This window comes from Gossypium hirsutum, chromosome A12 (genome assembly GCF_007990345.1).
Source record: "Gossypium hirsutum isolate 1008001.06 chromosome A12, Gossypium_hirsutum_v2.1, whole genome shotgun sequence".
In the NCBI taxonomy this organism is placed as follows: Eukaryota; Viridiplantae; Streptophyta; class Magnoliopsida; order Malvales; family Malvaceae; genus Gossypium; species Gossypium hirsutum.
This window is the reverse complement of record NC_053435.1, coordinates 36,682,420-36,697,348: the sequence shown is the minus strand read 5'-3', so window position 1 is coordinate 36,697,348 and position 14,929 is coordinate 36,682,420. Positions and strand designations below refer to the sequence as shown.

General features: G+C 32.1%; 1 protein-coding gene across 1 annotated transcript; it reads left to right on the top strand.

Annotated features, from left to right (window-relative positions):
* Positions 1–1,466: 1,466 nt before the first annotated feature.
* On the top strand, positions 1,467–4,751 carry LOC107934428 (ras-related protein RABH1e). Its single transcript, XM_016866861.2, has 6 exons — positions 1,467–1,875; positions 2,283–2,353; positions 2,870–2,958; positions 3,513–3,624; positions 3,799–3,889; positions 4,254–4,751. Exons 1-6 carry the CDS (start codon positions 1,759–1,761, stop codon positions 4,395–4,397), a joined length of 624 nt encoding a protein of 207 aa, XP_016722350.1. The 5' UTR covers positions 1,467–1,758; the 3' UTR covers positions 4,398–4,751.
* The last annotated feature ends 10,178 nt before the right edge of the window (positions 4,752–14,929 follow it).

The window sequence follows — 14,929 nt, the reverse complement described above, 5'->3', positions numbered from 1 at the left end:
GAATTAAACTATATTTTTATTTTATTTCGTACATATTGCATATGTGTTATTATTGGTTTGAAATTTTTTTTATTTCATTATTTATTTTATGTTTTTTATAAACGCACACATGTGTTCTAAATACGTAGTTTCCACCCACATACATGTGTGATAAAATTTTTGGTATTAATAATGTTGTTGATTGAGATGGTGTCACAAATTAACTTGACAACAACTTAGAATTAATGACAATAATATGATTAATAATTGTATTCATGTAATAATCTTAACCTGATGCATTCATGTGTTTAAATTTTGTTTTACTTACAATTTTATTTAATTTTTTTATTTTAATATCATACATATTACATATGTTATTATTAATTAGTTTCAAATAATATATTTCATTATTTATTAGATATTATTTTTAAACATAAATTTATATTTTAAATACGTGATTTTCACATGCATATATGTGTGATAAAAACAATGGCGGAGCCAGGGGCTGGCAGGGCCCTGACCCCCTGAACTAGAAAAATTTTCATTTAAGCCATTTATAATTTATAAACTTTTAAATTAATAATAATAAAATTATTCTTTGGCCTCTTAAAAGTGATAAAAATTTAATTTAATCTTTTAAAATTTATAAAGATATAAACTATTAAAATAATAAAATTAAATTTTTATTATGATAAAAATATATAATTTAATTCTGATACCAAAAATAATTTTATAACTTCACCACTGAATAAATATAATTTCTGAAACCTACTTTTTATGTGTCATTGTTTTGTGACGGTTTTTACAAACTTTTGTTGCTTTTATTTCAACAAACAAAACAAACAAACATAGAAACTTTAGAGAATAATGAAAAATAAAATAATTTTACAAGTTTTATCATAAATGAAAAGAGGAGGGTGACTAGATTAATAAAAGAGTAAGATGTTATTTGATAAATTATAAAATGAAGTATTAAAAATTCAAAATGTTAAAATTTTAGCATTGAATTTTAAAAATATTGAATTTATATTAAAAATGGTTTGATAAATTAATAAAATAATTACAAAATATAATTATATTATATTATTCGATAATAAGTGAATATTGATCTTTGAAAAATAATTTATTTGAATTAATTGTAGTTGTACCTCCTCTAAAAAATTAATTAATCCTCTAATTAAAGTTTTGGTGATGTTAATTAAAGAAAGGTTAAAATATGTTTCAAATTTTTGTATATTTGTACATTGAAAATCTAATTTTTTTATAATTTTATTTTTATAATATTTATTTTTTATTCTTCATATTTCAAAATTAAGGTATAGTTATAATTCTAATTAAATTTTTTATTTTTGTTGATACATATCTTAAAATAAAAAATATTTACTTCGTCATGATGAATAAATTCAAAATATAAAGAAATTATTAATTTTTGAAATAAAAATAATGAGACTAAACTATAAATGCATAAAACTACATACACTTAGATCATATTTCAATAATAATAAAAAGGTGAAATTGGAAAGTGAGAAGCGGTCCAAAGGTTTTCACAAAGGCGTCATCGTCATAGTTGACTGTTTCTCGTGCCCTCTATTTATGGAAGGGATTAAACTCAAACCTTTCCTTTCATTTTCTTCTGTCTCTTTGAATATTTCCATTTCCATCCAAATAATAATAACGATAATAAACATAATTTCAATTTTCTTCATTGCAGAATCAGATCTGCAACTCTCTGTTTACAATTTTTTCTAGAAAAAAGTAGAGTGAAGAAATTTGAAAAAAATGGCGACAGTCTCACCTTTGGCGAAATACAAGCTGGTATTCTTAGGCGATCAATCCGTCGGCAAAACCAGCATTATCACCCGTTTCATGTACGACAAATTCGACACCACTTACCAGGTAAACTTTTTTCCACAAATTCCACCGTATGTTTTTTTAGATTCGATGAACATTTCACCATTTCTTCAACTCTTCTGCTTCTTATATATTATTTGAATTTGATTTTAGTTTTTTCGACTTATTAATCTCTCTGTTTGGAATCTTAATCTCCTACTTGACATCGTCTTTGCTTGTTTTGTTGATCTCGAGCGAAATGATCTTTGTTATACTGTTTGATTCTCCATGATAGCCTAATGCAGATCCTTTTTTTGTTTATTTAAATAATCAGTTTGGAATTTTTTTTTCTGGTACGATGATTATTTCTAGTAATTGAATTTGAACTTTACTTCTATCACATCGAGTGAATACTGGAATTGAGGGAATGTTTATATGTATATTTTTCTTGAATGATTGCTATATAAATGCAGGCCACCATTGGAATTGATTTTTTGTCAAAAACAATGTATCTTGAAGATCGAACGGTTCGTTTGCAGCTTTGGTAATATATTTCTTCCTTTTTCATTGGATCTTGGATAACTATGTTCAACATTTTCTTTATTAGTTCTAGTTCCATTGCTAGATTGTATGTTCAATACACATGCAATCAAGCATATATTTTGTGAACTTAAGGAGTTGATTGTTTAAATTTTAGACTACAAAAGCTAACTTTTGTTGTAAGGCAGTTTTAATTTGTTGTCGGTGAAGGAGCTTTAAATTTGTGGGTAGTTGTCATTACAATGAGAAAACAAGAAACCGTATTTGCTTGATGAATCCCTAGCATTTCCTCTTCATGCGGTTGACAACTTTTAGAAACCGAAAGTAATTCATTTCTGCTACGCACTTCCATCCTCTTATAGTAAACTATCAAAAGCCATCCATGCCAAAGTGTGGTTTGGCAATTGAGAAAAGCATAACATGCAAATTAATCTAAATTTCTTGGTTTTCACGAGTTATATTCTCTTCAAATTTTCATTTGTCTCGTCTCCGTTTGAGTTTTTATCTTATAATTTCGCAGGGACACTGCTGGGCAGGAGAGGTTTAGGAGTCTTATTCCGAGTTATATCAGAGATTCTTCTGTTGCAGTAATTGTCTATGATGTAGCTAGTGAGTATGAGCTTACCCGAGTGGCTTTTGTTTTCTTCCTTTTCATTAGATGAGAAACTATAATGGAAATCTTTTACTGGCTGTGATGTTGTCCCAACTTTTTATTTTTCTAAAACATTTTTGTTTGGCATATACTCTAAATATGGTATATATATATATATATTCAAAATGGATGTCTAACATGAAAATAGAGAGATATGTCTGATATGGATCTAAAGATAGATATATTTGGAAGTACCTGTATACGACACGTCCATTTCTAATACTGGGAAAGGATTCTATGAAACAAAAATGCCACGTCATATGTATCTTTTTTCTCATAGTTTTATGCTACATCAGCATTTTCATCTTGAAAAAAATTAAATCCAAATTAAAATCCTTAAATTCAGGATAAAATTACTAACGTGGCATAAAACTATTAGAAAGAGATAATATCCCCGTTTCATACGATTCTTTCTCTTCCAATGCCCTAATTTGAATTGCATAAGTTGACTCCTGTGATAACCATACTGATCTTATTGGCATATATGTTAACCCCAATTATATCCTTGCAGATAGGCAATCATTTTTGAACACCTCCAAATGGATGGAGGAGGTACGCACAGAACGAGGCAGTGATGTCATTATTGTTCTTGTTGGGAACAAAACTGATCTAGTTGATAAAAGGTCCGTGATTCAATATCAAGACTTAAACCGCAGGGAGTTTCTTAAACATTGTTAATATAATATGTCATTCAGGTCTAGACTTAAACCACAGGGAGTTTCTTAAACAGTCTTAACTATTATCAGGTAATTAACTCTTAATGTTGTTTCGATTTATACGCTTTGGTGCTTAAACAGGCAGGTCTCTATACAGGAAGGAGATAGCAAAGCTCGTGAATTAGGAGTCATGTTTATAGAAACCAGTGCAAAAGCGGGATTCAATATCAAGGTGCAAAAAGAAAAACACTACTTGATATAAACCAATAATCATAACCGAGTAATTTCGTTGATGTCTGATTAAAGTCGATGTAGTCAAGGTGGCCTAAGTTCCTTTAGAGAATGAACTGAAATAGTTCCTCAAGACATACTCCGATCATTATTTATTTATACCCGACTTTTGATGCAATGTGTTAAGTGGTCAAAAGTCTGACGTGATCCTTAACACACCTAACTTAGGCCACCTTGACATCACTAAGATTTTGGAGACAAAATTTGTTTGCTTGTTAATGTTGAACTGCTGCTTCCCATAGAATACTTGATTGCCCTTGGTTTGTTAAAAAATCATGTTGATTGTTATAAATATGAAAATGCAGCCTCTATTCCGGAAAATCGCGGCTGCCTTACCGGGGATGGAAAGACTTTCTTCAACAAAACAAGACGACATGGTGGATGTGAACTTGAAATCCACCCTCAATTCTTCCCAGATAGAGCAACAAGGAGGTGGTTGTGCATGTTAAAGACAAATATGTAAAAAAAAGAAGCATTCAAACATTGTTTTATTTCAACCACCAAATACAAAGGTAAACGAAGAACAGAATCCCTCAATTTAAAAAAAAAAAAAATTATTTCAGGAATCTAGTCTTCGATTTTGATAGTAGTTAATGGAAGTAATGTATCGTAGAAATTAGAGTTAAACTATATTTTCCAGTATTTTATTGATCTCAGGAAATTACTTCTAGGATTGACATTTGGAGATCTTTAAAGCTTAAACTGATTCTTTCGTTAGAATTTCCTGCCCTCCATAATCAAAATGAAAGTATTGTTTCTGAATGATGACTTGCATTACTCGAATATTAAAGACAGGTTTGGTATTTATTGAATTCATTTCCGCTTTTTTACCCTAATAATGTAAGTACATTATAAATTATTTATGAAAATAAGCAAAATAAACACTGCAAAATTGGTGCTACTCCCTCAACTTCCCAGTCATCATTACAAGTTATATAAAAAACAATTTTTTTGGTGCTGTAATTGTATTAGGCGGTATTTGTATATATCTTTTAAAAAATACTTACAAAAAATACGAGTATTTTGGGTTTATATATTTTAATGGTGTCGTGTATGTGTTAGGCTTCACCGGAAGTGAACTTTTTTTTGGTTGGTTTTTGTAAAAGATATCTGAAAAGGAAAAAATGAAAGAAAAAAATGGGTCTACTAAATCTTTGTATTGTGTCGTCGCCAACAACAACAATTGTCGATGATTTTCAGTTCCAAGATCATATTTTGGATTATTTGATTGGCGATGGTGGGGGATACATCCATTCGACTTTACATCGTCGGAATTCTCGATTCTCCAACTGTGTTTTATAAGTGAAGATGAGAATGATTTTTTTTGGCAAAGGCTTTGTTTTTTTTTTTTAAATAAGGGTGATAGTGGTGCATGAAATATAATTTTTATTTGAAAAATAGTTATACGGAAAGAAAACTATAAAGACTATAATGAAAATGAAAAAATTTTTTGGAAAGGAAAATTAATTGCAAACATATATTTTTTAAAGAGCTCAAGAAAGAGAAAGAACTAACCGTCACAATTGAAGTGGCGTAGCAAAATTTTAAATTTTAATTTTAAAATAATTTTGGTTGACAAAAAGAAAAAAATTATTGTAACTCTTTAAATAAAAATAATAATTGCAAGCAAGCTTCACGAGAAACGTAAAATAATTAATTCTTTCTCTCTCCTTTAATTGTGCTGCAGTCAACTCTTAAAATTAAAAATTAATTGTGACAAGTTTCATGAGAAAAGAAATTAATTTTCGGAACATCATTGGGAAGACACTCATCAATCTTGGCACGGATCTAAACTTTGGTGGCCAGTACTTATCGAGGCTTGAGCATAACCCCAATTTGGAAACTCGGGCTTGACATTCAATCAGTGCATTCAATTTCAACTTTGGCACTAGGTCAATGTCATGGGGCAGAAGTAGTTATATGGGGGGATCATCGATGTACACTGGACATCAAACCTGTTCATTTTTTTATGGGCACATGAGTTGCAAGAGAATCAATGACCTAATCCTTTCGACGGGGATCGATAAGGGTACGTCTAACTCCCTACTTGAAGGTGACAATGAAGGTGCAGATGAGGAAGAAGATACGATCGAGGAAAAAGATGCGATCAATGAAGAAGGGTGGCTGTAGAAGATACAAGTGAAGAAGGAAGAGCAGCAGATGCAGTTGATGGGAAGGAGTCAGATGTTCGTACAACTATCTGTGGCAATGGTGTTAGGTATTGGATCGGTACGTACTAGGTTCTACAACTGATCTGGAAATGCACCCAACGTACTTCGACGACCAATTGGTTGCCTGAATTCCATAAGGATAAGGAACATCATGGATATTCATGAGAAGGACAGTCAATAGAGATTATGCACGTATTGTAGAAACTCAGGGCATACGAAGACAACATGTTCTCTGTACAGGGATACAGTGGGGCCTTAGTATCAATAGGATTGTTTTCTTCCAAATAATATTGCGAATGTAGTGCTTCATTTATTCAAGAAATTGAAATTTGTTATGTATTGCTAACTTATGCATAACTCATATTACACAAAAATGAAGACAAATGTAATGTTTGAATGAAACAATTTATTTATTTATTTACTTTTATATATATTTACATTACAATATTAAGAACAACAAAAATACATCAACTGTGTCGTCGGGGAGAATGTGTGCTGCAAGGCGGTGGACGACGGTCGTGTGGAGGATTTTTGCCTACAGCCAAAGGTGCAACCGGAGGTACATCCAGAAGTGTATTCAGAGGTGAGGGGCTATAGACTTCCTCTTCATCATCATTGTCACTAGGACTCCCACAACTAATGCCTCATGGCCTTCGTCTTTGGGTTCATCAGCGTCATCCTTGTCCTCCGTGATTGATTACTACGTGGTCCTAAACTCCCATCGTGTACTCTAGCAAGCGATGGTTGCATCGGTGACCCATTTTAGTAAAACAGTGATGCGGGTGGTGTTTAGGTTACTATAAGCAAGTAACCATAAGGTGCCCTAAATTCTGGGTCCGTCAGCATTGTCCCGGGCATCGACATCGAGTGTTGCATGGGTATCTGCATTAGCGTTGAGTGCTGCGTGCTGCATCGGCATCTATATTAGAATTGTTATCGGTGGTGATGCATGCCCTGGAATCTGGCCTAGCATCTAGGTTGGTAGGGGGTGAAGCATATGAGGGATATCAGTGTAGGGAAATATCTACTTGTAGGAACAGAAGAACCAATCACTTGCGATAGTGGTTCGTAGTGCAATAGTGCTTCTGAAAAAAATATGGGGTTAGTGAAATAAACCGAAATAAGTAGAGTAAACTGACCTGTTTATTGTATAGACATAGGTGGCGCTTCTTCTACCGGAGCCGATGACGATCCCGTTGTGTAACCATGTCCCCTCCTATGTTGCTGTTATGGCGGTTGTCGTTGCCTCTTGTGCCGAATTTGCCTTCTCCTCTTCTATAGGGATAGCAGATATGACTTGCCGTTGAGTTTGAACTATGGTAGGTACTCGACATTTGATGCCGTGTCCGCTGAGAAAAATGGTTCGCAAATAGGTAAGGATTGCATCCTACACTTTTAAGCCTTAATGACTCCTCATGTCGTTGTGTCATAAGGCTAGATCTTTTGTCTCGCGATCCGTGCGACCTTAGACGATCCGTTCGTACCGAACTCACTTAAGTCAGCCTTAACACCACAAGTGGGGATTTCTTTAGAATTCCTCTAAGGCACCAATTTGTATAGTGGAAGCAATTTATGCCAAAGAAGCCACAAAAGAACAACAAAAAGCCATAGAAAAGAATGCACGAGAGATGTTTAAGTAAATGCTCTCCAAGAATTTTATTACTCTTAAGAATTCAAGTTACAATGAATGATTTACAAGTGAGGAGGAGGCTCTCTATCTATAGTTGAGCTCCCCCAAAACCTATTGTCAGGATTAAGTTACATTGAAGGAGGAGATTATCCTTATCCCTTAAATCATGAGATTTACAAGATACAATATCTAATCAAATCTAATCTTTACAAGATATGATTCCTATCAATCTTCTAAGATTAGTTCCCATTTTTACCAAGGTAGCCTATGTTGCCATGTCTTCATCATTGGGCCATCCAGGCTTTAATCTGACATATTTTTCCAACAGTTCTTTGAATCGGACTAGTTCTTGTGGGCTGAACGATCCCCATTTAATCGATAGACCTCTATGGGGTGCATCTTGTGCCATGGTCACGGGCATTGTGTAATGACCTGAAATTCACGGGCACCAGAAAAGTGAGTTATAGGGCCTCCGTCTTAGTGAAATAAGTTCGAAAATAATTATAAAAAAATATTTATGAGCCTAGTGGTGTGTCTAATTAGGATCTAATTAAGTGAATTTAGCTTAATTTAGAGTAAGTAATAAAAAGGATTAAATTGAATAAAGGGTAAAAGTTTAATTATAAAGCAATAGAAAATAAAAAGGATTAAAATGTCAATTAAGCCATTGACTACAAATGAGGTGGCATATTGGTGAAATAAAATCAAAGATTTTTTTTAGGTTTTATATATTATAATGATTATTATTATGGTTTTATATTAAATTGTTATGATTATTTAATTGATAATATATTATAAATAAATTAAATAGAAGACAATTGTATGGTAATAAAATATACATGTGTAAGAATTGTATGGGTACATTTGTAATTTAAATATTTAATTACTTATAATTTAAGTATAAAAATATTTTATAATTATTAATTGTATTAATTAAATTATGAGATTTTTATTTAATAAGCAAATTAGATAATGACATTTGTAATAATATAAATATGTACACTTGTTATATAATTATTAATTTACTTAATATTAAAGTAAAAGATATTTGAATATATTATATTAATATTATATTATGTTAATAAAATAATAAAGTATAAAAGAAATAAAGAAATAAAGAAACAAAAGGAAATAGAAACAGAGTTGAAAAGGGGAAGCAGGGGAGAAAAAGAGAAAGAAAAAGGGAAAGAAAAATAAAAGAGTACTAAGGATTTGAAGCTTGGAGTTAATTTGGTAAGTCAATTAAGTCCTTTTTAGTTAATTTTGATGTTTTAGGAGCTTTGAAACAAGATTTTGATGAAATTAAGTTGATAGTTCAAGAGTTCATATGTTTCCAAGTAGGGTTCATGTTGGAAAAATTATGGAATTAGGGATTTAATTGAATGAATTCTAAGTTAGAATTGATTAAGGGATTAAATTGTAAACTAGGCTATAAGTTTTATGTTGTAGGGACTAAATTGAAGAAATTTCGAAATTAGGGAAATATGCTGGAAATTTTATAGTTAAATATAAGTTTAGACAAAATTTGAATAGAAAAAGAGAGTGAATTGGATTAAGAAAATAATTAAGTTTAGTTAGGATTAAATTGGGAATAAGGTAGGAGTTGTTTAGAAATTTAATTATTTATTATAATTAATGCTGTAAATAATAATGTAAATTACTATTATTTCATAGCCAACAAAGAACCGGAAGCATCAGCATCGAAAGGAAAGGAGAAAGTCATCGAGGACTAAAACGGGAGAATTACGGTGTGTATTACTATAATTCAAATTTTAATTATTATTGATTGCTGAAATTTTAATTGTAATGTATGGTAAATAAGACTTGAGGTAAGTATGTGAAATCAATATGAATATTGAGTGAAAATGAAAGTGATATAAATTGAATCAAATTGAATTGAATAAGTGAATTATGGAATATGTGATTATTTGAAAAGTGTATTGATTGAAAATAAATAAATTGTGACAAATGTATGGTGTTGATGGTATACACTTGTGTGAAAATTAATTTGTATATGAATTAAGATAATAGATATTTGAATTGAATGAGTATTGAAAATTTTTGTGTAAATGAAATTGAAATTAGAAAAAAAATAAAATAATACCCTATTAACTTGTCGGACTAGATTCGATACAAATGGCATGCCATTGGATTTTTGATGTGATGAAGAGATTGTAGTTCGGCCGAGAGGATGTTTCTGTTATTATATACTTCGGTTTATCCGAATAGGCATTTAATGCCTTATTGGTGTGTTTGGGAGGATATATTATACCGGTGTGTTATGGAGGATTTACAATATTTCGGGTGTGTTTGGGTTGGACATTCTGGTGTGTTTGGATGGAATCCGCGTATCTGTCATAGTCTGAGCTTTGTTAATAGGGTAAATAATTGAAATGAAATTTTGAAAATGAGATTATTTGTTTTGCACTATTGAAAAGTACGAGAAAGAATGTATGAACTAAATTATGAATTGAGTTAGTATGAGAAAAATAAATTATGAATTTAAGATTTATGAAGTAAAATAATTTTATATAAAAGTAGTTTAAATAATTATAAAATTTATGGTTGATGTTTGTAATTTATTAATGTTAAATAGTCTTGATTTATAGTAATACCACTGAGTATATCCATACTTAGCGTACGGTTGTTTCCGTGCGCAGGTTAGTAGAAGTCAAGTGTCCCGGCTCAGCATCCAGAACAATCCCGACTCCAACACAAACTTGGTGATGTATATTTTTCTTTTGGATAAAGGTGGCATGTACATAGGTGTTATTTAGTCACTTGAATATGTATATTACTTTGGGTAGTGAAGGATGAATTATAAAATTTAGATGGTTAAATGAAATGGTAAGGAAAGTACATGATATTTTGATACATGAACATTAAGTTGTTAAATGAATGAAGTTTTTAATCAATTTTGAATGATGCTATGATAGTTATTAAATTAAAATTTTGTTAATAATATAAATATTAGTATATGAATGTGAAATATTGGTGTTGGTTGTTTTGGTTTGAATTTGCAGGAGGTTTAGGTAAAAATAAGCAGAAATGCTGCCGAAATTTTTATAAAAATTTTTTTTTGGAATACTCGAACAAGTCCCGTTCTACTTTTAATACGTGTTTGAACTTCGAGAGTTCAAGATAGGGACTTAATTATTATATTATACTATGAAAGTTATATTAATTGTAAATTATTCGTAAGTTGTCTGATATGTCCGGTAATGCCTCATAACCTCGTTCCGGTAACGGTTTGGGGTTAGGGGGTGTTACACATTGCACTTTGGCTCTTGACAGCTGCACCCAATCATCTTCTTTCTTCCCCTACATGTCCACATTGTGTAGCTCCTTCAGGTTTCACAGTAACAGCGAGATTCGTTGCCTCCACTTGAACTGTAGCAACATTTGGTCCAATTTGTACATTTCTACTGTCGTGTATACTACTAATGACACCTTGGCCTCCTACATCTTCCGATTGGCCAACACTTTCGGAAGGATGCAAGATATGATATCAGTGTTGGCGTACGACATCCATTCAAACTGAAAAGCAAAATTATAAATATGGTTATGTACGAATTTTTTTTACGAATCATTGCGTAATTAATATAGGTTCAAAAGAATAAGTAACTAACCTCGTTTCCGAGCGTTGGTCTAACAACGCCTAAAATCTTCCAACTCCTCGGGTAGTCCCATGTAACTCGACCCATGGTTCCACCTGTACAAGTGATATGTTAGTCAAAACGTATAATAAATAAAAAAAATTATTGTACAAACTACGTATTTATTAATAAATGATGTTTACCACATCAACAACGGGAAAATGTATTGGTCGGTCACTTTGGGATGTAGAAACAGTAGTCACCACCAGGCCTATGACTGCAGTAGGAGAAGACAGCCACTGATCGACATCATATTCGATATTGTGGCCCGACACATCTTCTAGTATAACGTAGACAAAATGGACGATCCCCAATTTAGTTTTCTGCATTCATTGAAGTCCGTTAGATGTAGTAGCCACCTTATGTACACCAAATTTTGAGATTTTTTAGGCATTAAGATGTCCCCGATTAACCTCATAATGGATGCTCGGACGTATTGTTCTATGACCTCCCCCATTCGATTTTTAGGGAGCTTGTTGAAATTATTTTCCAACCAGTTGATTGATATTCGACCACCTTAAAACTTGTTCAGAACCTTTCCCAACAGTGCTCTGCAGAGGTCCACTTTGTAACAGCCCGATTTAGGGCCAAAACAGAACAGTGGTTTTGAAACCACGAATCCGAGAATTTATTATTTTGATTAAGTTTTAGTGTTTATATTATGATTGCATAATCGTGTGAGAATTTCGTTGCGAAATTTTATCGATTGAGTGTTTAATTTGACGTTTAGGACTAAATTGAAATAGGTGAAAAATATGTGTGTTCTAGTTCATAAAGTACTTGATTGAAATGGGGGTTTTAATTAGAGGTCCTTAAATGGTAATTAGACCATTATACTTTATATGGACAAAAATTTGGACATGGATGGAATTTTTAGAAAGTTTAGTAGCAAGGGCATTTTGGTCATTTGCATAATAAATGAAATAAAATGGGAAAAATAACACAAAAATGTGTTCATCCTCATTTAACTTGGCCGAAACTTGCATGTTCTCCATAGCTAGGGTTTGTTTCAAGCTTTCAAGCTCAATAGTAAGTGCATTCAAGCCTCGTTTTTAATGTTCTTTACATTTTTGAAATCCTCGTAGCTCGGTTTACCTATTTCTACCATTATTTTGAGTTAGGGTTTATGTTTAAAAAATTACCCATGAATGATATGCATGTATTTTGATGTTTGATGGTAGAATATGAATGTTTTAGGTTAGGAGAACGATCTTTTCTAAGCGATTTTTAGCGAAAACGAGCAAAACGGTATAATCGGTAAAAATACCTAATGCTCATAAGTACATGTTAGAGTGAGAATTTGATGTTGTTATGGAAGAGAAAAATGTTCAGCATGTCATAAAACATAAGAATAAGGGCTGAAATTAAATTTCCGAGCCTAGAGGCAAAATCATAATTTTGTAAAAGTTAGGGGGCAAAAATGTGATTTTTTGATTGAAATAAACAGTATGAGTGTTAAATGAGCTAAATGTGTTGTTATAGATCAAGAAAGGCATGGAATCGACCTCGAACGAGGGAAGGAAAATGTTTTGGACTAAATTGCAAAATTTCCATATTTTGCACCGAGGTAAGTTTGTATGTAAATAATACATTAACTTCATTTACATTTTTGTATTTCAGCCTATTTTATATATTTTAGTTGATTTTGAATCATAAACCGACTATTGGAAGAATAAAAATAAGTAATAGTGAGAGAAATCCCGGTTGAACTTTCGGAAAGATTGAATAATATAGATGAAATGTAGCTAGGTCACATGTATGGTGCTAAGTGCACATCATGTGTACAAGAGAGCTACGAGACACTATGTAGTAGCTAGGTCACATGTGTGATACAAGATGTATCCCATGTAGACAAGAGAGCTACGGGAGAGGATAAATGTAGCTAGGTCGCATGTGTGATTCCAAGTGAAGGACACCATGTAGACAAGAGAGCTACGAGATAAATTGGCTAGGTCACATGGGTGGTACTAAGTGTTCACCATGTGTACAAGAGAGCCGAATTATATGAAATATGATGGTGGAGCTGTGTGCTGAAACCACTAAGTATCGAGGATTGATCGAATTGTTCAACGGGATGATTTTATAGTGACATTGTAATCATGAACCTACACTTGTGATGTATGAAATGTGGTGAAAGTGAATTGTGATATGTAGGCTAAATGAGGTAAATACAAAGAAAGTGTGAAAGAGTGAATTAGCAATAATACTATTTTGGACTGTTGCAGTGATGTGAATTTGAAAAATCACCAAAACTAGTAGGAATTTAATTAGAGACTGAATGAGATATGAATTTAAAGCTTAATGGGTCTATTTTCATGTAAAAGAAACAGAGCGAGTAAAGGAACTCTATAATTTGAGATATTTATAATTGTGTGTGACTTGCTCAGAATGACTACGTGATCCCCTATTCTTATTTTGAAAAATAATTAAAAAATTGTACAAAACTAATTAAGAAATATAATTTATATGTATAGATTCCTTATTGAGTCTAGTTTTAAATGAAACAGATTTCATGGCTATTTGAATTGTGTACTGGGAGAAATTCAATTTGTAGTGAACAAAGGTCAGATCAGTCGAGATGTATAACAGGGGAAACTTTAACTAATAAACTGTACTAATTGACTGGACCAAAAATTTTAGAAAAAAAATTAGTAAAAATTAATATGAGTCTAGTTTCAAGAAAATTTTATGGAATTGAATTTTGAGTTTTGTAACTCGAGTTATGATTTATTTAGTGAGTATGACGCAGTAGAGACAGCTTGACCAAAGTGGAGTAAATGGTGAAATTAAAAGTAGATACACTTGAGTTATTATGTAAACATATTAGATTCTTATTCATTATTTACATACTTGCTTACTAAGCTATAAGCTTACCCTCTTTTCTCTCTTTTGTCTTATAGTGTCGTCCAACTTGCACAGGAGTCAAGGATCGTTGAAGATATGTCTGCACTATCAATATTTTTGGGTATTTGAACTAAACATTTTGAATTATGGCATGTATAGTAGACTTAGTTATTTTGTTACGTGTCATAATTGTCTAGGTTTTAAAATATTAAGTATAGTATTTGACCGATTATTTTGTACGAATCCTTTGAAATTGGCTAATATTATTAAAGGCATATGTTATAATAATTCATGATCTAATTGTATGCCATATTTTTTTTGTTTTGGTTTTATTTAATGGTATGTATTATGATTCGGTAATACCTCGTACCCTATTTGGGCGACGGACGGGTAAGGGGTGTTACACACTTTACCCGGAACAATCGCTAATCTCGTGATGATTGGCCTATCCACTAGTAGACTGAGTTGGAGTGTTACGTCCTTGAGTGTGATTGTACATTCGTCGCATGAAAGGTGGAAAATGTGTGTTTTGGGCCTTCATCTTTCCGCCAACGCACTGATTAGTGTAAGATCGAGTTTGCAGCCCCCAGTTATGCAATACGCATGTAAGAATCCAACCTCTTGCAAGTGGCCACAAATTTTAGGGATCGCAGGTTTTCTCATATTATGAATGAAGCCCT

Bases quoted from the DNA above. Each gene is read 5' to 3' on its own strand.
- LOC107934428 (XM_016866861.2), top strand. From the start codon at position 1,759: ATGGCGACAGTCTCACCTTTGGCGAAATACAAGCTGGTATTCTTAGGC. The intron at 1,876-2,282 runs GTAAACTTTTTT...ATATAAATGCAG, and splicing joins AATTCGACACCACTTACCAG to GCCACCATTGGAATTGATTT. The intron at 3,625-3,798 runs GTCCGTGATTCA...GTGCTTAAACAG, and splicing joins ACTGATCTAGTTGATAAAAG to GCAGGTCTCTATACAGGAAG.